This window comes from Balaenoptera borealis (assembly GCF_965194805.1).
Source record: "Balaenoptera borealis genome assembly, chromosome: 5".
NCBI lineage: Eukaryota > Metazoa > Chordata > Mammalia > Artiodactyla > Balaenopteridae > Balaenoptera > Balaenoptera borealis.
This window is the reverse complement of record NC_138862.1, coordinates 87,934,231-87,961,284: the sequence shown is the minus strand read 5'-3', so window position 1 is coordinate 87,961,284 and position 27,054 is coordinate 87,934,231. Positions and strand designations below refer to the sequence as shown.

Genomic DNA, 27,054 nt, shown 5'->3' with positions numbered 1-27,054 from the left:
TTTCTAGAATTAAGTGTACATGAGAATATATAAACTAATTGTTTTAGAAATGGAAGTATCATTGTGTCAGATAAATGTTTATATTTTTCAGGATAACAAAGTGAAGTTTTTAATTGAAAGTTATAGAATAAGTTAACTTAATACACTATTAAATATAATATTCACTCAGTAGAATAAATTAAGACATCTTATTACTATTTTAGCCATATTTTTCAAAGTAGTTTAATGCTTATATAACATAAGGTCTTCATTAAAAGTTCATTTCTGGGCTTCCCTGGTGGTGCAGTGGTTGAGAATCCGCCTGCCAATGCAGGGGACATGGGTTCAAGCCCTGGTCCAGGAAGATCCCACATGCTGTGGAGCAGCTGGGCCCGTGTGCCACAACTGCTGAGCCTGCACTCTGGAGCCCGCAGGCCACAACTGCTGAGCCCCACGTGCTGCAAGTGCTGAAGCCTGTGTGCCTGGAGCCTGTGCTCCACGAGAGGGGCCACTGCAGTGAGAGGCCTGCGCACCACAACGAAGAGTGGTCCCCGCTCGCTGCAACTAGAGAAAGCCCGCGCACAGAGCAAAGACCCAACGCAGTCAAAAATAAATAAATAAAATAAATAAATTTAAAAAAATTCATTTCTACTTTAGCATACTTTTTAAAATGGAATGCTCTTTTTATTTTTCCCCACTACTCTTTATGAACTATTTCCAACATATAGAAAATTTGAAAGAATTTTACTATGGATACCTACACCACTCTAACATAGTTTTAATCTTTTCATTTTCATTATTTTTTTTTTTTGGTCCCCCAGCTTATAGCTTAATATTATATTCTTCTTAAAAGGAAAAAAAATAGAAAATTTATTTTTTTCCCCTTCCTCCCGCATCTTTTCTCTCATTCTGATTCAGCATCTTTCTTTAAGTCTCCATGATTCTTTCCCACAGTTCCCAGAAACTCTTCTACTTAGGGTACTATTGAATATTGAACCTTTGATGCCATCATGAGTCATTCTTCACAGGGGTTGTATCTATGAAGTATGTCATGTAGTTTAGAATGGAAGTTAGCTTGCTCTCAAGTAATTGAGACACACAGTAGTCACAGTTTTGTGTGCTTGCCTTAAAACATGAGATTTGGGCATGGTTTGGCAGCCCTATCAGATTTGAAGATTTGGTCGTTCTACCTGATATTTACCTGTATTTAATTAAGGTTGATTATAAGTCATTATGGTTAGTGCATACTTTTTGAAATTTGTCTCTTGAAGAATGAAATATATGTGGTGACTGCATCTAATATTATTTTCCTATTATAGGGCAAATAATAGTGGTGATTTGGGTAATAGTTTCTCCAAATAATGACAAGCAGAAGTATACTCTGAAAATCAACCATGACTGTGTGCCAGAACAAGTAATTGCTGAAGCAATCAGGAAAAAAACTCGAAGTATGTTGCTATCATCTGAACAACTAAAACTCTGTGTTTTAGAATATCAGGGCAAGTATATTTTAAAAGTGTGTGGATGTGACGAATACTTCCTAGAAAAATATCCTCTGAGTCAGTATAAGGTGAGTAACAAACTTCAAAGATCTTAATTTTAAATTTAAAAGGTAAATCACATTGGGAACTGGTATCTGTATTTAGGACATAGTTTTTGAAAATCAAAAAAATTTTTTTTTGGCCATGCTGCACAGCTTACGGGATCTTAGTTCCCCCATCAGGGATTGAACCCGTGCTCCAGCAGTGAAAGCGCCAAGTCCTAACCACTGGACTGCCAGGGAATTCCCAAAATTAAATAATTAATATTAGTAAATAGCATTAATAAGTTTATTTTTTACACTATATTTAATTTGAGAGACTGATGAATTTGAGACAACTGATGCTATTCTTTTAGATTTTATATAATTAATATTTGGGGACCTGACTACATATATGGGTAAGCTGATTAATGTTTTACAGTTGTAACAATAGTTATATCATTATTCAGATACAAACATTTGATTTGGTGACTGTTTAATTGTGCCATGAGGTAAGATATAATAATGTTTCAGGTATTCTACATGCAAAAAATGCATCGTGTGCTTTTCTGGATAGGTCCAGTTCTATAGTGGGAATACTTTTATAGCCAATAGGAATTTTAAATAACATGGAACTTGCCCAAAAGGCTTTTCATGTGCCTTACTTTTTTAAAAAAGTGTTTGTTGTATTCATTTGAATAGGCAGTGTAAGCAATAAGGTAAATGTGTTCTTTGTCAAAAAAAAAAAAAAGTTCGCAGTTATACTAATCCCCAAATATGGGGTATTTAATGATTTTTATCCCCTCCCAAGCAGTGGCACTAGAAGGAATTAAAATAAACATTTCAAAAAATCCATGATCTATAGTTAATTAAGGTATACTCTAAATACTTCCCTACTCTCTATTTCTATTCATTAAATAAATACCTATAAGAAGCAACTGTATTTGTACCAAGCATATGTCAAGTACTGATTTACAATACCAAGCAAGACATGGTTCTGGCTTTTAGGTTGCTTACAGTATAGTAGGGCTTATGGGTAAGAAAATAGGTTTTTGTAATATGTGTACAGTTGCTTAAAAATCTCTATCCTAACTACCATTTCAGAGTTCAAACGAATGCATTTTAATATTTTTTAAAACATATTCCATAATTTTATTAGTCTCCTCTCTTTGTGGTTTTTGGGTGTTTTTGTTCTGTTTTTTTTTTTAACAAAACAAATATTTCTCAAGAAATGTTGGGACAGAAGAACAAGTGGGCAGCAACTCTTGGATTTGACATCAGTATGACTTAATAGATTGAGTGGCAGAGGCTTTCTAAATGATGTTGCTTTTCCTTTAACAAGCACCTGCGTTACGTTTTCAGTTGGCTAGAAAACATCTACCTCAGCTTATAGTCCTTTTCTGTAATTCTAATATCTAGTGTTTTCATAATGAGTATCTTCTTATCCTTATTTTTAATTCCATTTTTCTTTTCTTTCTTTTTCCTTCCAGTTAAAGGTAGAGCTACAGTCTAAAAAGCTGACCTTTGTTTTTCTTTTCTTTTATACAGTTTATATTTCAAGATGTGTTTGGTTTATCTGTGCTATAGCCTAACTCCCAAATGTTAGTTTTTTAAATGTTATAAATATAGCAACTGCTAAGAAATGTATCTATAATGTTTGATTTTTTTAATTACTTTTGCAGATTAGTATGTAAATTCTCATAGTACTCTTATATGTTGCCTTTAAAATGAAAAACCTTACAAGAAATGGCTTCTCTCCTCCCACCTTAATCTCTTACAGTATATAAGAAGCTGTATAATGCTTGGGAGGATGCCCAATTTGATGCTAATGGCTAAAGAAAGCCTCTACTCTCAACTGCCAATGGACTGTTTTACAATGCCATCTTATTCCAGACGCATCTCCACAGCTACACCATATATGAATGGAGAAACATCTACAAAATCCCTTTGGGTTATAAATAGTGCACTTAGAATAAAAATTCTTTGTGCAACCTATGTAAATGTAAATATTCGAGACATTGACAAGGTAAGGTCAAGTGTTGATGTTTATTATTGTATATAAATTATTTTATATAAATCTTTTTTATTGAAGTGTATAATAATCTGTTGGCCTGCAGTATGTTTTCAGTTGGCAAGAAAACATCTACCTCAGCTTACAGTCATTTTCTGTAATTCTAATATCCCTAATTCTAATAATTCTAATACCCATAATTCCAAGCTCTTAAAACCAAACTTTTACAGAATTCATTTGGCAGGAAAACCTGACCTAACCTGAAGCGAGGTTTCTTACAGTCTTTATTTATCCCACTTAGTGTAAATATCCATATGTTTTGTTGCAGAAATATTAATTTCTTTATGGAGTGCTGCTTTAACTGCTAAGAGTACTAAGTAATATTTAGTATATGCACCAATTTATCTTTCTAAAATATGAAAAACTCTGAATTACATACCTGGCCTAAAGGGATTGTGGGCCTATCTTGATTTTTAATAGTGTAATGTCCACCTGAAGGCAGCAGTACATTTTGGTGAAGAATCTGCATCAATATTAATTTACTACACATGTGAAGAAAAAGAGAACAGAAAAGCTACATCTGAACAGAAACTTTAATTGATTCTCTCATTCATATCAGTTACATTGTTTTGATGTTTAATATTGGTCTGGTCTAGTATGTATGTGTGCATGTGTATATATATATATATATATATATATATATATATATATATATATATATGTATGTCTATACACATAACTTTTTATTTTCCTTAGATCTATGTTCGAACAGGTATCTACCATGGAGGAGAACCCTTATGTGATAATGTGAACACTCAAAGAGTACCTTGTTCCAATCCCAGGTAAGGAAGTATATATGAGTTTATATTTCCAAAAGTCATATTAGTGTTTAGCAGTATAATAAATAAAAGTAGTATAGTTTACATCATTAGTTTGATACAAGTCATATATAATTACCAGACATTTACATATAGAACATGAGGCCATTCCGTCTAATGAGTATCAATCACAGGATCACTTTATTGATTCTCCCTAAAATGTTATCGGAAGGGTTTTTCTGATCCTCTCTTCTCATTGTGTCAAGGAGAGAACAGAATGTGGTTATAGTTTTGTGCTGATGATTCCTTACATTAGATCCATAAACCTAGCATTTTATTCCTTTTTTATCTCCATTTGCATTTCCATTAATAAGTGAGAGTTGGCAAACAACTTTAGAGCTGGACTACTCTGAGTCAGTTTCCTTTACAGTACTCCCAAGAATACATATTTATGACATTCAAATAAAGAATCTTGGGGAACAAACCAGTTTCTTAGTGGGAGGGGGTGTTATTGGGAACATTTTTAAATGATTACTGCCTAGATAAAATGAAAAAATAAAAGGTAGTGTAATTCAACAGCTTGACATCCTGCCATTTCTTTGCTTCTCTGTATAGAATCATTTGGGGATAAAAGTTTATTCTTGAAATTAATAGTAATATTTTAAGAGAACTCAAATTGGAATTAAATGTTAAAGATGGACTTTTTAGACTAGCAATAGAGCTAACTAGTGGATCTTCCAGAAGTAAATTTCATAATCAATTCAGACTGAGTTCTAGGAGAGTCAAGAAAAAGTTCTGGTGTTGTAATTAAATTGATAGAGGTGAGAGAGCCTATGTAAAGTTCAAAGAGATGGTAGCCTTCTCTACCAGGAGGAAGGGAAATAGTTCCCCGCCCTGCCTGAACCATCATAGGTCAGAAAGTATCAATACATCGTTCTGGTTAGAAGTTATGCTGTGGCAACAGACCACACCAGAATCTTCTAAATTTTTTGTTAGAACAACAAATGTTTATTTCCCACTCACACAGCATATCTGTCACAGGTTAGGTGGGTGGTTGTGCAAGGAGCAGAAAAACAATATTTGAGGAAATAATAGCCAGAATTTTCCAAATTTGGTGAAAACTATAAAACCAACAATCTAAGGAGTTCAACAATCCCCAAGCAAAGACCCCAAAGTAATGTTGGATAGATTTATCCTAGTTCTTTCAAGTACCAAGAATAAACAGGCTTTGGAAAAGTAAAAGGTAAATTTATTTAATAATATAAGATTAAAATGTCAAAATTTTAATATCTTGAAGTAGCTATTCATAAAGGACTTATATTTTATTGTCTTTCCTTTAAGAATATCTGTAAGGTAAAATCCCTGTGGTAGTAGTATAAAGATTTAAGTAAATTTTAAAACTTTTCTGCATTTACAAAAAAGATCAGAGGTAAAAGTATATGAAGTTATTAGAAAGATAGAATCTTAAAAATTCTTACTGAGATTAAGTGATTGTTCTAAATCTGTTCTTTCTATTTGCTAAATAAATTAGATACTTTATGATTTCCTTATAAATGTTACCAGTTATTTCCCAATGTCAAAATCAATTTGGAATATATATATAAAACCATTGCCAAAATAAAGAACTTAATTGGGTATGGGTGGGTGTGTGTGTGAAAGGAACATGCTTTATTCGGTTAGCATAATACTGAACTACATTAATAAGACACAGTCCTCTTAGAAAGTGTGTAGAAATTTTCTCACTAATTATGAGCACTTCTAAAAATTTCAGAGTAGTAAAAAGTACTAGGTACATTTGAGATACAGCTTCTAATTTTTCTTGAATTACTGTGGACTTATCAAATCTCACAGTATTTCTTTTCCCTGCATTTGTCTCCTTTCCCTTTCGATTTCCTTCTAGCTAAGTTCCCCCATTTTAAATGTAAGTCTTCTCTGTATAAAAGGACAATATATTTCTTTTTATCTTTGCCCGCACTCAAGCAAAGATACTAGAATAAATAGAACTTATTTTACTGATGGTTTTAAACCTTAGTCTGACTAATTAAAAGTAGAATTCTTATACTGTTTTGTTAATTAAGTCTTGTTTTATTTATAATCAGAAAACAGAACAGAATTATAAAGAAGCCATTTGAAAAGTTTTCAAAGTTAATATCTAGCACTTGAGCTTTTAACATGGATCAGTTACTGTTCTAAGTGCTTTACTTATGTTATCTCATTTAATCTTCAAAACAACTTTCTGAGAGTAGGTACTATTATTAGTCCCATTTCACAGATGAAAAAACAGACAAAGCGAGGGTTACACATATAGTAAAATAGTAGAAACAAGATTTTACTCCAGGTAGTCTGACTTCTGAGTCCAAACTTTTAGCCATTACTATAATGTTTTTTAATTAAAAAAAAAAAAACTACTACTTATTATACTTGGCTCTTTACAAGTATGTTTACCAAATATAGACATAATTTCGCATGTAACATCCAATAAATTGAAGGGAATTTATCATAAAAATTTGAATAATTTTTATCATCACTTGTTGTAGTAGCTTCTTATGCTTTCCTTATTATGAATGTCAAGTTTTATTACCTCTTGTGAAGTAGTTAGTTACTCTAAAATTTACGTACTTTCTCCTTACATATCCTTTATTTTATTTACATACTGACTTATTTAAATTAATAGGCCCTTCTGAATGAAACTACATCATATATAAAAGTAATTAAATATAATTTTAATCATAATAGGAAATCTAATTTTATCTTATTTAGTTTCCCTTTTCTCTTTGCCTCTTCTGTAAGCTAATTTGTTTTTTATTTTTACTGAAATATAGCACAAATGCATGAATTATAATTGCACAGTTCAGTGAATTATCACAAGGTGAATACCTGTATAGCCACTGTGCTGGTCAAGAATTAGAACATTTACCAGCATTCCAAAAACCCCTCCTCACACTCCTTCCAATCCATTAATCTTCTCCCTCCCCAAAGATAACTACTATCTTGATTTCTAACACTATTGGTTAGTTTTGGTTGTTCCTGAATTTTATATAAATGGACTGAAGGAGTAGATATTCTTTTGTGTCTAGCTTCTTACACTCAATATTATGGTTGTAAGATTTCATCCATATTGTAAATAACTGGTGTTCATTTCTATTGATATATAGTATGCCATTATATGAATATACTACCATTTATTCTACTGTTGGTCATTTGAATTTTTTGAAGTTTGGGGATACTGTAAATAATTCTATTAACATTCTGTGCAAAAATGCATACATTTCTGTGGTTTTATACCTAGAGGTGGAGCTGAGTCATGGTTCAGTTTTAATAGATTATGCTTTCCAAATTGGTTGTACAAACTACACCTCCCCTAGCATGTATGAGATTTCCTGTTACTGTACCTCCTTACCACCCCTTAGTATCATCAGTCTTTATAGTTTTAGCCATTCTCTTTTATAGTGATATCTTTTATTTTGCATTTTTTGAATGACATGATATTGACTACTTTCTTTTTTTTAAGATTTATTTATTTATTTATTTTTGGCTGCGTCAGGTCTTAGTTGTAGCGCGCAGGCTTCTCTCTAGTTGTGTCGTGAGGGTTTTCTCTTCTCTAGTTGTGGCGCGCAGGCTCCAGGGCACGCGAGCTCAGTAGTTGTGGCGGGCGGGCTTAGTTGCCCTGCGGCATGTGGGATCTTAGTTCCCTGACCAGGTTCGGACCCACGTCCCCTGCATTATAAGGCAGATTCTTTACCACTGGACTACCAGGGAGGTCCTGATATTGGCTACTTTTTCATGTGTATTAGCCATTTAAATATGACCTTGTGAACTCTTTGTTCCAGTCAGTCTCTGGCTTGGTTTTCATTTGATTTATCTTTTTCTTGATGATTTATGGGAGTCATTTATATACTCTAGATAAAGTCTTTTTTGGTAAATTATTTTTTTCTTAACTTTTCATAGGTGGAATGAATGGCTGAATTACGATATATACATTCCTGATCTTCCTCGTGCTGCTCGACTTTGCCTTTCTATTTGTTCTGTTAAAGGCCGAAAGGGTGCTAAAGAGGTAAAGTATTTCAAAAGGAACAATCATTCACCTCTAAAAACTCCTAATTATACTGCTGATTGAATTTTTTCAAGAAATGGATATTATTTTTTCTTTGTTTAATAACTTAAACATTTGAAAATAATATATTTATTTAGAGAAGAATAGCTTGGTAGAGCTTCCAGAATTTATTTTATGATGAATATGTCCTGAGTTCATACTGATAAAATTTTTAAACTTGCAGAGTGACTACATACAAATGTCTGTCTTGCTTGCTTTGGTTCATATTTCCTATTTATAATTTAAAAATACATGTAATTTCAAATGGGAAAAAGGAAAGAAACTATTTATACTTTGAAAAAATTAATGTGACTTGTTATAGATACCATGAAAAAGACAGTTGTTGATTTCTCCTTTCTGGGAAAGAAAAGTATCAATATTTTGAAATGCGTTTTATAATTTAATCTACAGAGTAGTGAACATTTTTCTGTTTTTTAAGGAACACTGTCCATTGGCCTGGGGAAATATAAACTTGTTTGATTACACAGATACTCTAGTATCTGGAAAAATGGCTTTGAATCTTTGGCCAGTACCTCATGGACTAGAAGATTTGCTGAACCCTATTGGTGTTACTGGATCAAATCCAAATAAAGTAAGCTTTTTATTATCATAAATTAGATTTTTTTTCTTTTGTGTGTGTGTACCAGTCAAGTGTAATATGTATACTAACTTTTATTCCATCTCTTAGGAAACTCCATGTTTAGAGTTGGAGTTTGACTGGTTCAGCAGTGTGGTAAAGTTTCCAGATATGTCAGTGATTGAAGAGCATGCCAATTGGTCTGTATCCCGAGAAGCAGGATTTAGTTATTCCCATGCAGGACTGGTAAGGCAAATCACTGAGTCTTCCTTAAGTATCAGTCATAATCAGTGCCTTTGGCTACATACTGTTACTCTTTGTATAGAAAAGGTTTCATGTGTTTTAGTCACACTGGCATAGATAACTTCAGGCTCTAGAACAGTATTGCAATATAATAAAATTCTGTATGCTAATAGTTTTACTGCAGCTCTGCCTCTTCTTAGTTTAGCCTGCCTCATTTAACAAATATTTATTGAATACTGACTATATGTATATATTTATTATACAATAGGTACCAGGTAATAAAGTTGTGACCTAAAGAGACCTCCACTGATTTACAGTCTAATGGTGAAAATAGGCCTGAAACTGGTAAAAGCAGAAATATAAGATCATAAATCATGGTGAGTGCCATGAAGGAAACAATAGTGTGTCAAGAATGACTAACATAGGGTTTTGGGGAGAAAGGCTAATGTATTTTGGGTTCAGGAAAGACCTCTCTGGGATAATAACCTTGAACTTGAAACCAAGATATAAGTATGTTGTTAGTTGAGCAAGGAAGCAGAGGAAATAGCATACCGGTATAGTCCAGACATGCTAGAAAAGAATATATATAAAATGGAGTTTAAATATTGATCTATTTGTCTGATCTTGGCTGTAACTTTTGAACCACAGTATAACTGCGTTCAAAGATCATAAACTCTCCTCGGTGCTTTGTGTCCACCTAGAGGGGTGGGATAGGGAGGGTGGGAGGGAGACACAAGAGGGAGGAGATATGGGGATATATGTTTATGTATAGCTGATTCACTTTGTTATACAGCAGAAACTAACACACCATTGTAAAGCAATGCTACTCCAATAAAGATGTTAAAAAAATAAATAAGATCATAAACTCTCCCTTATTTCTCAAGGGCAAAAGTGTCAGTACTGAGAGAAGAGGGTAATTTTGTTCTTTGCTGTCTCTTTCCCCAGTTTTCTAATTTATCACCATTTTCTTTGGCCTAATTGAAGGTTATAGATAGACCATTCAATGAATGTGGTTCCTGAGATAAGCCTACCCCCAGTAACAGTAATATTAGCACCCTGGGGTAGCCTGGAATCCTATGCTTAGGAACTTTATTAGTTTAACTTTATTAGTTGTATTCTCAGTAAGGAGTTTACCAATCCCTTTTGTAAACAGAATAATAATAATAGTAATAATAATCTTCCTACCTGTTTACTTGCAGAACTATGTAGAAGATATTTTGTTAAGTAGAAATTAATTTAAAATCATTACTGAATTCTGTCATTTACTGAAGGTACAATTAGCTTTTTTGACATTAAAAAGGGATTCTCTTTCTTGAAAAACCCTACTCTGTAAGTTTAGTTCTTTGAATATACCTAACATTTATTAAGTGCTTACCATATACCAAATGCCATACCAATTACTTTTCATGTATTACCTCATTTAATCTTAAAAGCAGTCTCTATGAGGGTAGGTGCTATTATAATTCGTATTTTACCAGTAAGGAAAAGGCTTAAGGAGTTGAAATAAGTTATCCAGTGTCACTGTTTAATTAGTATGAAGTCTTTTACTCTTAACCATTCTAACTAGACAGGAATTCCTTACTTTTGAAATTGGGGGTAAAATACTGATGAGCATTTCCATAAAATGTCCATAACCCTATCCAATTAGTTACACCTTTAAACTAACTGAATTACAAGAGTCAAGTCACATACTTGGAAACTCATTTATTTCCTATTTTATTCATAAATTCAGCCATTGAACTCAGTTTGCCATCAAACATCCAACATCATTGGCTTGTTGCAGCAAATTTTAGCTTTTGAGTTTCCTTTTTGAGCAGTTCTAACTCTGTAAGGATTGATATTTTATGACTTTTTCTTCCTTAGAAGAATTTTTTTTATTTCAAAAAGAAAAAAGAAAAACTTTTTTTTTTTTAATAACAAGTGTTGGTGAGGATGTGGAGAAATTGGAACCCTTATCCATTTTTTTTTTTAAATTTTATTTATATTTAGGCTGCGTTGGGTCTTTGTTGCTGCGCGCTGGCTTTCTCTAGTTGCGGTGAGCGGGGGCTACTCTTCGTTGTGGTGCGTGGGCTTCTCATTGCGGTGGCTTCTCTTGTGGAGCACGGGCTCTAGGCACGTGGGCTTCAGTAGATGTGGTGCGCGGGCTCAGTAGTTTGGGCACACGGGCTTAGTTGCTCCGCAGCATGTGGGATCTTCCCGGACCAGGGCTCGAACCCGTGTCCCCTGCATTGGCAGGCAGATTCATAGCCACTGCACCGCCAGGGAAGTCCCTGTTTATTTTTATAATAGAATAAAACTGACTCTATCTTTCAATTACCTTTGGATCTATTGAAAACTTTTATAACTCTTAGAAATAATAATAGGATCTTAGTTTTCCTGTATCTTAAAACATTTTACTATTTCATCATTATTCATGAATTAATTCCAACTATGCTAAAAAAAAAAAAAAAGACTAAAATAATATAAAAATATAAAAGGATAAAATAGCCTAGAAGGATGATACAGTAGTGAGATAAATCATCACTATTACATCATCCTTCAGTCTTCTCATTGCATAGCCCAGTGTTTTGCATCATATTTCCAGATGTATAAAGGAAGTCTGCAAACACCATCTTTGTAGTGTTTTGTTGTTGTTATTTTTTAGGCTTTAATTGAACACTGTTAATAATTCAGAATTTTTCCCTTTCCACTGATAATGCCAAAGAGAAGAAAATTGACAGAGGAAAATGTTTCACAATTATTAGCAAATCAGAGTATGAATACAAAGAGACAGATAATAGCACTTTAAAGCAAAGTTTCTCAGCCTCGACATTGCTGACATTTTGGGCCAAAAACTCCTTTGTTGTAGGGGCTGTTGTGTGCATTACAGGATGTTTAGCAGTGTCCCTGGCCTCCACCCTCTAGGTGCCAGCACCACCACTGCCACAAGCTGTGACGATAAAAAATGTGTCCAAACAGTATCAAAGGTTCCTCTTAGAAGGGGCAGAATCACCCCAGTTGAGAACCACTATTCCAGGCTTGAATGATGATGTTAAAATTGATCATGTAAGTGAAATATCAGATGACAATATCCTAGATGAATTTTTCTCAAACTCAGGAAACAATGAGTGAACAGTGTATCTCCAAGGACAAAAAATGACTAACATCAGTTAGTCATTCTGCAGGAATGACTTTATCACACAGTATTTCTTAACAAGAACCCAGCCCACACCTCATCTTTTGCAGTATTCTTTCCATCTTTTATGATGTTGTGCATCAGAATTTACTTAGTAAGTAGATAAATGCTGCAGGCAGTTATGTATAAAAATGACTGGAAGGAAAAAGGTGATGTAGAAATTTTTTAAATCCTTGGATTGATTATTCTGATTGATATCTGTAAGTATAAAAAATAGAAGTGTTTTGCAGTTCTGAAGCAAAGAAGATGGCTGTCCTTTCTTCAACAAAATTATGAGTCATCAAAGTTTTCAAAAGTATTTTGACAATGCAAGTGTGAGAAGAAAAACCAGAAGTAATGATAAACTAGAACTTACTAGATATGTATTTGAAATCTGGAATCAGTATTCACAAGATGGATATATTCAGGCTCACACATGACAGCTGATGAGCAAGTTTGTTGCATTCAACATATGTTGCCCATTTTGGATTATAAATTTGGTTTTACTGTGTTTATATTCTATTAAGATGTCTAATAAAATTGTTTTTCACCATCACTTTATTCTTTAAATTATTTTGTATTAAAAATATAAACAAAAATCAGTAAGTAAAAGAACTCAGAGTCCATTGGAACCCAGATGATAAGTTTTAATGACTACTTTTTCTGATGAGTTGAGGGTTAAGTATTCTCTTACCTGGACTACTGCAGTAGCCTCCTAACTGGTCTCCTGCTTTCCCCAAAGCAACCAGAATAATACTTATAAAAGATAAATCAAGTAATAGTATTCATCCTTTAAACAGCTTTCGCTAAAAGTAAAATCCAGACCTTTTACCCTGACCTGCAAATTTTACATGCTCTGAACATGACCTCCTGTCACTCCTCTCCCTCATCTGCTGGACTTCAGATGCCCTGGTCTTCTTCCTGTTCCTCCTTCACACCAAACTCATTCTTTCCTTGGGGCACTTTCACTGTTTCCTTCATCTGCAGTAGTCTTTCCCTGGTCTTAGTGTGGATGGTTCTTTCTTGTCATTTGGATCACAAATTAATATTACCTTCTCAAAGGCCATTCCTGAACACCCAGTCTAAAGTAGCCACTCAGTCCTTCTCTGTCACAGCACCCTGAGTATCTTATCTATATCTACTCCAGTATTTTTATTTGTTCATTTAATTTCCCACTGTAATAGAGGCTCTGTTAATACAGGGTGTTTTACTATTTTCTGAGCCCAACAGTAAGAACAGGACAAGGTACACAGTACATGTATTAATAAAGATTTGTTGAGTGAATATATGCCAGTAATATTTCTTTATGCTGTTGGATAAATTAACAATATTGAAATGTATAAAAACCAAGTAGCATGGATGTCTGCTTTCATTTTTAGCCAATAGGAATATGTGTAACTCATCCTAAGGGGAGTGTGTTTTGCATGATACATTAATATGCGTTCATAATTATTCACTATGTGGTTAATATATTTGTATTTAAAGGGAATAAATATATTACTTGGAATCTTGGAATTACACCAAAAGTTATGATATTTTCTTTTTAGTTTCCAAACATTCAGTGTGCAGTGTTTTAATGTGGATGGGTTTTTTTTCTCCTTTTTTCCCTTATTTTTACTTTTAAAATTAGAAAGCCTTGCAAGTGATTATAAGGATATTTTCAGGGAAGGATTATGAAAGAATTTATATTTTTATTTTATTATTTTACTTTTTAATTTTCTCTCTTATTCCAGAAACATTAGCAGATTAGTTAATAGGATACTAGGAAGGGTCCTCATCAGGAAGAGAAGTAAATTGTTCACTACCACCCCCTAGTATCCAAATCTAGCCTTATCCCTGACTAACTTTGGCACTTAACTGTTCTTTGGTTGGTGGTAATGTTAACCAAGTAAATTATTGGATTTGTTCCACAAATAACTGTCTTAAGTGTGTTCTCCCCATCCCTGAAAATAAAGTCTTGCAATGAGAATAAACTTTTTTAACAGTTAATAAGCAATGTAAAGTTTATTGAAAATTAATTTTCTCTTTTTGCAGATCAGTCATGAATCGGGGGGGGGTATGGCAAAGAAAATTACATAAGATATTACTTTATTTTACAGAGTAACAGACTAGCTAGAGATAATGAATTAAGAGAAAATGATAAAGAACAGCTCCGAGCAATTTGTACACGAGATCCTCTATCTGAAATCACTGAGCAAGAGAAAGATTTTCTGTGGAGCCACAGGTAAGTGTTAAGATAGAGAGTCTCTGTTCCTTCCATTTCAGAAGAAAGAACTGACTTTGGCTGATCTTGCCATGCTTCTCCCATTACCTATTAGAGTAAATAAAGTGTAATTTACATGATTTTAAATTACAAACATTATCCTTTTTTGAACTGTGGGTATAGATCAGTATTTCTAGAAAATCATGCTGCATTGGTAATAACCTTGCAGATTGAAGGCTTTTTTAAAATTCTGAATCCTTGACATGACATTTTTTAGGATTTGGTTTTTTGGTTTGTTTTCAAATAAAATTTAAGATCCAAAAACAAAAAACAAAACCTTAGTTTTAGATCAGTTTAGCTGTGATTTAATTGGTCTAGATATTTTCATTTTTAGGAGTTCCTTCCATTTTTTCATTTTTTCTTACACTTCCTTAAAGTAATACTGTAATGCCTTATTTTCACTTCTGAAGAAATTATCCTGCAACTTAGTAAGTGTACCCTGGTTTATTTAAATAAGGCAGTTGCAGTGCATTTCTGCAGCAAGTTCATTTAAACATAAATTTTGTCCAGTGACCACAGTAGAAGTGGTAACTCTTCTCATGGTTCATGCCGAATAAGTAGATGAATAATAGGAGCTATATAAAGAGTGCTATAACATAAATTCATAATTTTTCCTAAGTACCTGTCCTCCATTTGGATTTTCCTTTAGTCTTCCATGCCATTATAACTGTATCTATGTACATATATGTGCAGCTATAGTGTTAAACACAGGTTTGTTTTGATTTTAAAGAAGGCTAGTAATGGTAAGAAGTTTTAAAAGTGTTTGGAACTTCTTAAAGATTGCATAGTCACAAATTTAGACATCTAGGCCTTTTGAATAATATGTAAGAATGTTTTTTTTGTTTTGTTTTGTCTTTTCCACACAGACACTATTGTGTAACTATCCCTGAAATTCTACCCAAATTGCTTCTGTCTGTTAAATGGAATTCTAGAGATGAAGTAGCTCAGGTAAATGCATGTTTGAGATTACTGAATAACTGTTGCACAAATTTGGTATGTCATTCACATTGTTTTTTCTCAGAAAGTCTGCATAAGTATAAGAAGTGAAATAGACTGTTTTAAATTAATTAATAATGATAATACAGATGGTCCTCGACTTACCATGGTTCAGCTTAAGATATTATTACTTTACAGTGGTGAGAAGGTGAGATGCATTAGGTAGAAACTATACTTCACATTTCGAATTTTGATCTTTTCTCAGACTAGCAATATGTGGTAAAATAGTCTCTCCTGATACTGGGCAGCAGTAGCGAGCCACAGCTCCCAGTCAGCCGGATGATCGTGAGGGTAAACAAACAGTATCCTTACAGCTATTCTGTACCCATACAGCCATTCTCCTTTTCACTTTCAGTACAGTGTTCAACAAATTGCATGAGATATTCAACACTTTATTATAAAATAGGCTTTGTGTTAAATGATTTTGCCCAGCTGTGGGCTAAAGTAAGTGTTCTGAGTATGTTTAAGGTAGTCTAGGCTAAGCTATGATGTTCAGTAGATTATGTGTATTAAGTGCATTTTTGACTTGAGATATTTTCAACTTATGATAGGCTTATCAAGACATAAGCCCATTGTAAGTCGAGGAAGATCTGTATAGTAGAGAAAAATACTGTTTACATAACTTCCACTGATTAATTAGAACTAAACATTTTAAGCACTGAATTCATAAAGGGGGCTTTTATCTAATTTTAAAATAAGCAATTAAGATAATGTCTTAAGAGGGTTCATTCACAACTATCTTTGGTTTTTAAATATGATCTGTTATCTCACTCATACACAGATGTACTGCTTGGTAAAAGATTGGCCTCCAATCAAACCTGAACAGGCTATGGAGCTTCTGGACTGCAATTACCCAGATCCTATGGTTCGAGGTTTTGCTGTTCGATGCTTAGAAAAATATTTAACAGATGACAAACTTTCTCAGTACCTAATTCAGCTAGTACAGGTAAAATAGAAAAATAATGTTTTATTCTAAATCCATGCACCTTCCAACACCTACTGTACTAGCTGGTTTTATGCATTTTTAAAAGTCAGTTTTATTACCAGTAGTATCTATTTTCTTCCTAAAAAATTTTTCTTTAAATCCAACCATGCAGAAACTGACCTTGATTGATGTAGAGTTGTTTTTATTTTTGTTTGTTTGTTTGTTTTTAATCACATAGGTCCTAAAATATGAACAGTATTTGGATAACCTACTTGTGAGGTTTTTACTCAAAAAAGCATTGACTAATCAAAGGATTGGGCACTTTTTCTTTTGGCATTTAAAGTAAGTCAAATTATTTTCCCATTTAATTCTTTATATATATATTACTTGTATTCTCAGTTGATGTATAAATATGTATTACTTATATACTGTTGTTTTTGTTTGTCTAGAAGAGTTTTCCATACTGAAAGTGTATTGTACCAGTGATGAACTTCCCTCAGCTTTTTCTCTTTAACATTAAGTAAGCAGTAAAATTAAAACTAAATTTTATACAGGAATGAGAGCTGAAATATTTTTAAAGATTTTGATTCTACTTTAAGCAAAGTAAAATTTGCTAGGTCCAGATTAATGTTGCAATTGATTTCACCGTATGTGTGGATTAAGATATCCCCCCACCCCCAAAAAATCTTGCCTTGGAATTCAGAACAATAATGACAAAACCCCAAGTTTCTTACTAGAAAATAAGCTAATTAAGAATAAAAAATATTTTGCAGAATATGCTATATCTAATACACAAAGTTAGAGGTCATAAACCATGCACTTTTTTATAAATTTAGAAACAGATTTGTAATTAACGTGATTTTTTTAAATGTTAAAATAAATTTAAAATAGAATCTAGAAGCTAGGTTTGAAATAACTTAAATTCAGGGACTTCCCTGGTGGCACAGTGGTTAAGAATCCACCTGCCAATGCAGGGAACACGAGTTCGATCCCTGGTCTGAGAAGATCCCTCATGCCATGGAGCAACTAAGCCCGTGTGCCACGACTATTGAGCCTGCGCTCTAGAGCCCGAGAGCCACAACTACTGAGCCCTCGTGCCACAGCTACTGAAACCCACGCATCTAGAGCCCATGATCTGCAACAAGAGAAGCCACCGCAATGAGAAGCTTGCCTACTGCAATGAAGAGTAGCCCCCACTCTCCACAGCTAGAGAAAGCCCGTGCACAGCAACAAAGAACCAATGTAGCAAAAAATAAATTTAAGAATAACTTAAATTCAGACACAGTACAGAAAAGGGACATGTATGCCAGAAGAGTCAAATAGTGTTCACTGAGCTCTTCACTCCCTCTCTATTCATTGTATTATTTTTGTGCCTAATTTCCTTTTTTCATGTTTATGTATTTTGTGCTAAGATTAGTAAATGAAAAGTAGTTGAAATAAACCTAAAATCTAGTTTTTTTAAAATTTATATTTCCAGGAACTACCTGAAACTCTTAATTGTTTTGCTTCTAAATGATAGGTTTTAAATGATTTAAAGCCTATCATTCGTTAGTATGATTGTATTAGTTAGTATTAGTTACATGATTATAACATTTTTTGAATTTAGAAAATGGGTTTCTTAAAAAAGGTTATGTGTATACTACTCATTTGAATCTCTCTCTCTCTCTCTCTCTCTCTCTCTCTCTCTCTCTCTCTCTCTCTCTCTCTCTCTCCCTCCCACTGACCTTTTAGATCTGAGATGCACAATAAAACAGTTAGTCAGAGGTTTGGCCTGCTTTTGGAGTCCTATTGCCGTGCATGTGGGATGTATTTGAAGCACCTGAATAGGCAGGTTGAGGCTATGGAAAAGCTCATTAACTTAACTGACATTCTCAAACAAGAGAAGAAGGACGAAACACAAAAGGTATGTGACTCTTCAGTTTGTTTTTCAGACTCCTTCATTGCAGTGGGGCAGGGTTATTTGAGAGCCCAGTATATATGCAGATCATGGGCCTTAGAATTAGGCAGATTAAGATTTGGATCCAAGCAATGTAATGTTAGACACATTATTTAGTCTCTTGAGATTCATTTTCCTCATCTGTAAAATGGGAATAATAACTTTCCTCATAGGGTTGATGTGAGAATTAAATCATACAAGATATGCAAAGCACCTCTCATAGTCCCTAGAACATAGGAGGTGCCCAGCAAATGTTAGTTCCCTCCTCTTTCCCTTCCTTTCTCTTTTATATAGCCCTAAGTCTTTTTAAAAAAAATTTTTTTTATTGAAGTATAGTTGATTTACAGTATTGTGCTAATCTCTGCTGTATAGCAAAGTGACTCAGTTATATACATATATACATTCTTTTTTTATATTCTTTTCCATTATGGTTTATCACAGGATATTGAATATAGTTTCCGTGCTATACATTAGGACCTTGTTTAGCTCTAAGTCTTTTTTTTGGCTGTGTTGGGTCTTCGTTGCTGCGTACGGGCTTTCTCTAGTTGCGGCGAGCAGGGGCTACTCTTCGTTGTGGTGTGTGGGCTTCTCATTGCAGCGGCTTCTCTTGTTGCGGAGCATGGGCTTTAGGCACGCAGGCTCAGTAGTTGTGGCTCGCGAGCTCTAGAGTGCAGGCTCAGTAGTTGTGGCGCATGGGCTTAGTTGCACCACGGCATGTGGGATCTTTCCGGACCAGGGCTCGAATCCGTGTCCCTTGCATTGGCAGGCAGATTCTTAACCACTGCACCACCAGGGAAGTCCCGGCCCTAAGTCTTAAAAATCATTTTTCCTTACTCTGTGTCTTTTCTTTTCTTTTAGTAATGACCCTGAAAATGAGTGGAAAGAAATTAGTTTCTGTATTTCTAAGTTTAAAATGGACTCTTAGTCACACAGTAAATATATCACACACTTGAGTCACCTGCAGTCTTGCTTAGTGTACCTGAGGAACATGAAATGTAAAGGTTTTCATGACCTTTTCCTACTCCTTATCCTTTATTCAGTCCAACACACCCTACAGTAAAAAGTGAGATCATTCCTCACCTCTAGTGAAATGAAAAAAGAAAATCCCAGTTTATTAGTGAGTCCCCAAAGGACAGACAATGTAAATTAGTAGTACTGAATAAATTTTTTCAACATTTTCATTAATATTGCTTGAAGAAAAAAACAACTTTAAAAGAAAGTTACTGTATTAATCTAAATGTCATACAGTATGTGATTGAGTTGATTTTATTGAAATTGTGGTATGTAAGTTCAAATACAGGTTATTAGAAAATAATGGTATTGTTTCTGCTGCTGGAATTGTGAGCAAGAGGAAATTAGACTGCTTTGAAATAATAAAATTTATTCTATTGTAACTAAGGTAAGAAAAAATAAATTAGATATTAGTTAAATTTGTAAATATAAGCATTTCTTCTAAAGTGAAGTTTTCATATCACAGATTGGCTGTGATACAGTGGATTAAAAAAGTGATTAAAAAAGGATGTTTCTTTCCACTTATGTACTAGAACCTTGAGTATAGTATGAGACTTTCCCCAACCATTTCTTTTAGACTCACTAGACCTTTTTTATTGAACAGAGAATATGGTGTTTTCTGAAAAGCTTAAAAGTAAGGTTATTAAGCTAACGTGATGTCTCCAAAGTTTTTCCTCTAGAACAAAGGTCAGCAAACTTTTTCTTAAAAAGCTAGATAGTAAATATTTTAGACTTGGTAGGCCATGCAGTTTGTTGTAACTACTCAGCTCTGCTATTCTAGTGTGAAAGCACCAATATCTAAGTGAATGGGCATGACTATATTCCAAGGCAATTTGACTTACAAAAACTGGCAACTGACTTACAAGCCATAGTTGACCAAGCCCTGCTCTAGAGCCAGAACACTGCCTCTGTCAGCATGCAGAGCTTTTCTCTCAGGAAGGTACACAGTACTGTCACTCTCACCTCTCTGTCTGAGTTGTGCAGCTCTGTGTTATAGAAACCCTTCTAATCAGAATGCAGCCAATCCAGGATATGGATTCAAAGACTACACAGTAATGAGGTTCCAGTGTATAAAAGAGATTAGCAATTAGTTTTACCTTTATCAAATCAACTTCTAACCATGATTATGCTCATTTATCAGGTACAGATGAAATTTTTAGTTGAGCAAATGCGGCGACCAGATTTCATGGATGCTCTACAGGGCTTTCTATCGCCTCTAAACCCTGCTCATCAGCTGGGAAATCTCAGGTAAGGTACTTTATTGGAAGTTTTATTGATACATTTAAACAAGTACTTTCTCTGGAGAAAATCTTGAAAAAGTCAGAATGTCATTGTGTTCAATAATATATGCTTCTCTCTCCCCTTTTCCTACCCTGCAAAATAAGAGTAGTAAAATTTTCTTAAGTTCAGAGCTGCATTTATTCAGAATGAGTTTTTACTACTTTAATAATAGAATTTAAAACTTTTTATGGCCAGAATTTCTGGTATCATTGGATAAGAAATGGAATGCAATATCTGTAAAACAAATGAGATGTCCCTATATTTGTGGAAAATTCATATTCCATTTATAAGAAATTTTTAAGCTTAATATGTATTTTTTCTTTATACTACCTCAGAAATTAATTCATAAATAAAACTGAGGAGAAAGTTTAAAATTGTTATAACACTTCAAAAAGTTGTACAGTATATGTATTTTAAGATAAATTGAGGCTACAAAGAATAACAGCCAAGGTGCCTAGTAAATTTTTCAACTATTTTAAAGGCTTGAAGAGTGTCGAATTATGTCCTCTGCAAAAAGGCCACTGTGGTTGAATTGGGAGAACCCAGACATCATGTCAGAATTACTCTTTCAGAACAATGAGATCATCTTTAAAAATGGGGATGGTAAGGAAGAATATTAATGGACTTATGATGCATGAATTTAGTTATATTTTTATACACAGGATATTTATGAACCATGAAGATTATTGAAAGCCATTTAAGGAATATGCATGTGGTAAAATATATAATATTAAGCAAATGTCTTAACCTTTAGAATATGTATTTATAATTATTGAAAAGGAAAGAAGTACTAGGTTTAGTGTCAGAAGGCCTGAAAATCATTTTGTTCAGCTGTGTATCCATTCACTCCATAAATATTTGACATGCTAGGCCCTGAAGTTGTAAGAGTACACAAAACAGAATCCCTGCCCTCTTAGAGTTTACAGTCTAGCAGGGAAAAGAGACATTAAACAAATAACTACAAAAACAAAATTACAACCCTGGTACAAAGGAAAAGTGTAGTCTGCTAAGGAATCATAAAAGAAGGTCCTAATTTATTTGGAGAACAGGCTGTGGGGGAATACATTTTTATATACTAAACAAATGTATCATTGATGGGTTTTCATTAGGAAATGACCTTTCAGCACTGAATTCTGTTAATCCAAATATTTTAATATAAACATGTTCAAGTTTAAGGATTCAGAAAAATAAGTAATTTAAATATTTTAATTTAATTTTTTTGTGAAATACATGCCACCTTATCCTACATTGTTATACAGATGTGTTTATGCAGATACTTTAGAAATGGGTTAAAGACTAAGATTATTGCTGCCTTACAGATTATTTTGAAGAGCAAACATAGTTCTGTATATTTTCTGTTTGAAAACATTATGATGATGTGATACTCAAATTTGTGCTTGTGGCATTAAGTGTTGGTATACATATTCTTTGAATTTCAGATTTACGGCAAGATATGCTAACACTTCAGATTATTCGCATTATGGAAAATATCTGGCAAAATCAAGGTCTTGATCTTCGGTAGGTAACCAATAAGACAACATGTATGCTGAAAGTTATCCTGAAAAAGTAAACCATTAGTAAATATTAATTGTAAAATATATTAATTATAAACAATATAGAGGCATATATCTATAAATAAATGTATGGAGTAATAATTAACATTAGTTGATTACACTGTGGTACTTTCTATTTGTCCTCTTCTTCCTTGGCTTAGAATAGCTAATGAGATTCAGCTAGGTAAGAAGAGCTATCTCCAATAAGCTGGTGAAGACTTTGCAACTGGTCACTAACAATCTTCCCTTGGTATCTGCAGGGGATTGGTTCCAGGACCCCCGCCAATACCAGAGTCCATGGATGCTCAAGTCCCTTATATAAAATGGCATAGTATTTGCATATAAGCTATGCACATCCTCCTGTATACTTTGTCATCTGTAGGTTACTTATAATACCTAGTGCAATGTAAAGCCTATGTAAATAGTTACCAGTGCACAGCAAATTCAAATTTTGCTTTTTGGAACTTTCTCCATTTTTTTCCCCAAATATTTTCCATCTGCAGTTGGTTGAATCCGAGTATCCAGAACCTTCAGTTATAGAGGGCCAACTGTATTTAGGAACAGGACATAGGAGACACGAGACACAAAAGGCCCCATTTTTCATTTACAAGTTAAGAGTTTAAAAGAAGGTTTCTTTCATTATATAAGTTTTCTAATTCTAAAACTTTATAAATTCTCTAATCTTGAGTCAGTTTTTCAGCAAAATTTATGAAAGCAACTAATCTTAAAATTTTTGCCATTTTGTTGGTTTCTGCCCAACCTTCCCAGTTATCAGCATCATCTCCAAGTTTTCTATCCTGCCACATCTTCTCCTAGTTATTTTTGTGTCTAATATTTTATCCTTCTCATACTTGTCCCTTTGCAAATTCAGAGTTATTCAGGCAAAGCCCACCCTCTTCAAAAGTACTTTTGTCTGTAACTCTGGTAATTACAATATTTAATTGTAAATTAGTGGCTATGCAAAAAAGCATCTAAAGTTAAACGAGCTAGATCGTTGGAAAGTAAGTTGGATCTTTGGAAAGTTGTTACATTTTTTTAACTTAAGTAAATTTAAATTAAAATTTTATTTAAAGTTTAATTTTTTTAATAATAAGCCTGTAGGACTATGTGACGCTTTAAACTATGAGCATGTTCAACAGTTATAAAATTAAGAGAAAATGCTCGGGAGTACCACCTTAAGAAATTCCTGTATTTACCAGAGCAGATAGAAGAAAAGATTCCACAAGAAAAATGGTCAAAAGGGTAGGAAGACCAGAGTAAGTGATTCACAGAACCCAGAAGAGGGGAGAGATTCACAAACAGTTTACAGTATCAGGTGCTTCAGGAGTTTAAGAGCATGAGGACTATGAAAAAGGCCTTGGATTTGATGATTCATGGTTAGCTTTAAGAAGAGTTGAGTCAGTAGAGTGATAGAAATTAAGCTACAAGGAATTAAGTGAGAAAATAAAAATAAGTTTAGACTGTTACTCTTTTAGGAATTTAGGAAGTAAAGGAAAGGTGGAAAGAATGGACAGTAGCATATGAGAACAAGAGAGCAAGAAAAACCATACTTCAGTACTTATGTGCCAATGGGCGTATTAGGTGCTTTTTTTTCATTGTCTCTTTAAATCCTCACATCTCTACCCTTGACTACATGTCCTTTTTAATATTACATGTGATGAATGGGAAATACCCATAAAGCACTTCGACTGCACACCAAAGTATGGTTGTATCAAGGAAAAAGCATTGGTGGGTTATTTGAGTTGTGGGCTAAACTAACTGCTTTTATCAGGGAACATCATTTTTACTTAAAGAATAACTAACAGACAAGCTATGATTATTCAGACATGGATATTTGGTAGACATTTTCTTGAAAATGAACAATATGAGACTCTTCAGGGAGAACAACTGACAGTATTTGTTGTCAAAAATCAAATTTAAGCTTTCAAGTAAAAATTAGAATTTTGAAAACCTTGTATCTACTGCTATGAGCTTCCCCCAAATTAAAGACTTTTCTGGTGAGATCAGTGATAATGTTAACAATTGTGATTTTTTTTAGTTGGTATAATGAAAAGTATCAACATTTGGAAGATCTCCATAACTCAGTGAACTAATATCTTCCAAATGACCAATATAGGATATTATAAAGTCATATATGGGTAGAAATTCCATTCAGAGGCAAGATAAACAAATGGGTCTTCATGTAACAGTGTATGAAAAGTTTACTGTTATGGTTTCACATTCCATATTGCAACTTAAGAAACTATCTCTTGTCAAGTGTTGGAACAGTAGGAAAGAAAAATATGTACAATTATCTGAAAAGGCTATTACTCCCTTTTCCAAATACATATCTGTGCGAGGCCAGATTTTCTTCATATGCTTCAGTCAAAACATTGCATTAGATTGAATACAAAAGCATTCATGAGAAGCCAGCTCCATACTATTAAGCCAGACATTAAAGAAATTTGAAAAAATGGGAAACAATGTCACTCTTCTAAGTTTTTGTTTGTTTGTTTTTAGGGTTTTTGTTTTGTAAAAGATAGTATTTTTTATATAAATGAGTGTAAATATTACTTTAAATGAATTAATAAATATTTTAATTTTAAAATTTTCTCCATTTTAATTTCTAATGTCAATAGATCTAACCCACATAAATAAAAGCTCTTTGGTATCCTTGATAATTTTTAAGAGTTTAAAGGAGTTCTGAAACCAAAAACTTGAGAACTGCTACCCTAAGGTATTGTTTAGATGTCAGTTAAACATCTTTAAATTCACCCATTATTTTTAAAGTCATAAATGTTTATAAACTGAATTGCCACAATAATTTTCTTCATGCTTTTCTCATGTACAGTTAAATGCTTTCACAGTTGAAGGTTATAATAAATGATGGCAGATAATTTGATGATTTTTCTAGGAATGTTTGTCATGTTGTAATAAAAGTAAAACTAGATTAAAGGAGTAAAGGTCATGCATGAAAAATTTGCAAATAGAATATTCCTGTATTAGCCTGTTAAAATACTTGCTATTTTAGGGAGCGCCCTTCGACTTGCTAGATGGAATGATGCTCGATTCATGAATCTCCTAATAAAACCAATTAGATCTTCACATTTAAAAAAAGATTAAATATTTGCTGTTTTAAAATCCCATCATTTAACTGCAGATGTCTTGTTCCTTTTTCAGAATGTTACCTTATGGTTGTCTGTCCATTGGTGACTGTGTGGGACTTATTGAGGTGGTGAGAAATTCTCACACTATTATGCAAATTCAGTGTAAAGGAGGCCTGAAAGGTGCCCTGCAGTTCAACAGCCACACACTACATCAGTGGCTCAAAGACAAGAACAAGGGAGAAATGTGAGTTTATTATTCTTTTCTTTCTATGCTAGTAGAAGTTTGTATCTGATAGACAAGATTTTTAATGGTTGTGTATATTTCTTTGAGTTAGACCAGAAAAGAAAAAAAAAAAACTGTATTTAATTTGGAAAAAGATATGTTCAACCTTTGAAATATTTGAGATTATTGAGTTTAAATGATCAGAATTGCTTATAATTTGGTGAAATCCTGTACATTCACCTTAAGAATCTAAAATTTATTTTTCTTAATGCTTATTCTTTTTTTTTAAGTTATGTTTAAATTAATAAAAATTAAAATTAAAAATTTTACTCCTAATTCATTGTTAAAATGATTAGAAAAAATTTATTTTAATGACATAAGTATTTTTTCACTATAATAAGAATTATGCTTTGGTCAGAGAATATCTAGAAATTTTCTTAGAAACCTTTGAACACTTCAGAATCCCAAAGTTCCTCAGATCTTCAAACATAATTACTTCCTCCCACTAATGTCAATGATTGTTTTCATTGTTTTAATACAGACTTTACTAAAAGACTTTGACCATCTTTTTCCAGTTTGGACTGGATCATTCTGTATTTCCATACTAACTCAAAGTTGTTTATTTCTTCTTTGTAGATATGATGCAGCCATCGATCTATTTACACGTTCATGTGCTGGATATTGTGTTGCTACCTTCATTTTGGGAATTGGAGATCGTCACAATAGTAACATCATGGTTAAAGATGATGGACAAGTAATAGCTTCCTCTTTTAAATGTGTCAACATTCTTTTTTTTTAATTTTTTTTTTTTTTTTTTACTTATTTATTTGGCTGCACTGGGTCTTAGTTGTGGCATGCGGGATCTTCGTTGTGGCACGTGGGATCTTTTAGTTGCGGCATGCAGGATCTTCAGTTGCGGCATGTGGGATCCTTTAGTTGTGGCATGCAGGATCTTTAGTTGCGGCACGAGGGATCTTTTAGTTGTGGCGTGTGGGATCTAGTTCTTGACCAGGGATCGAACCCGGGTCCCCTGCATTAGGAGTATGGAATCTTAGCCACTGGACCACCAGGGAAGTCCCTCGACATTCTTAAATTTACTAATTCAGGACATTGTATTTCTGCATTTGTCAAACTATAACATAATTTCTTATTTTTGAAAGCTGTTTCATATAGATTTTGGACACTTTTTGGATCACAAGAAGAAAAAATTTGGTTATAAACGAGAGCGTGTGCCATTTGTTTTGACACAAGATTTCTTAATAGTGATTAGTAAAGGAGCCCAAGAATGCACAAAGACAAGAGAATTTGAGAGGTAAGTTCAAGAAATCAAAAGCACAAAATAAAGAATTCTTGCTGCTCTACCAAAGCAATCGATATTTTTCAAGC

General features: G+C 33.5%; 1 protein-coding gene across 4 annotated transcripts in view; it reads left to right on the top strand.

Moving 5' to 3' along the window:
• Nucleotides 1-27,054, top strand: part of LOC309629660 (phosphatidylinositol 4,5-bisphosphate 3-kinase catalytic subunit alpha isoform) — a 101,953-nt gene that overhangs the window by 70,667 nt on the left and 4,232 nt on the right. For all 4 annotated transcript variants that reach the window (XM_082393923.1, XM_082393925.1, XM_082393926.1 and 1 more), the window contains 17 exons: nt 1,299-1,549; nt 3,279-3,524; nt 4,266-4,351; nt 8,276-8,381; nt 8,860-9,012; nt 9,109-9,243; nt 14,494-14,618; nt 15,524-15,605; nt 16,435-16,599; nt 16,817-16,920; nt 18,310-18,481; nt 20,667-20,773; nt 21,288-21,409; nt 22,246-22,324; nt 25,519-25,689; nt 26,305-26,422; nt 26,829-26,980. In XM_082393923.1, the coding sequence (XP_082250049.1) occupies nt 1,299-1,549; nt 3,279-3,524; nt 4,266-4,351; nt 8,276-8,381; nt 8,860-9,012; nt 9,109-9,243; nt 14,494-14,618; nt 15,524-15,605; nt 16,435-16,599; nt 16,817-16,920; nt 18,310-18,481; nt 20,667-20,773; nt 21,288-21,409; nt 22,246-22,324; nt 25,519-25,689; nt 26,305-26,422; nt 26,829-26,980 (2,374 nt within the window). The remainder of the gene's footprint in view (nt 1-1,298; nt 1,550-3,278; nt 3,525-4,265; nt 4,352-8,275; nt 8,382-8,859; nt 9,013-9,108; nt 9,244-14,493; nt 14,619-15,523; nt 15,606-16,434; nt 16,600-16,816; nt 16,921-18,309; nt 18,482-20,666; nt 20,774-21,287; nt 21,410-22,245; nt 22,325-25,518; nt 25,690-26,304; nt 26,423-26,828; nt 26,981-27,054) is intronic.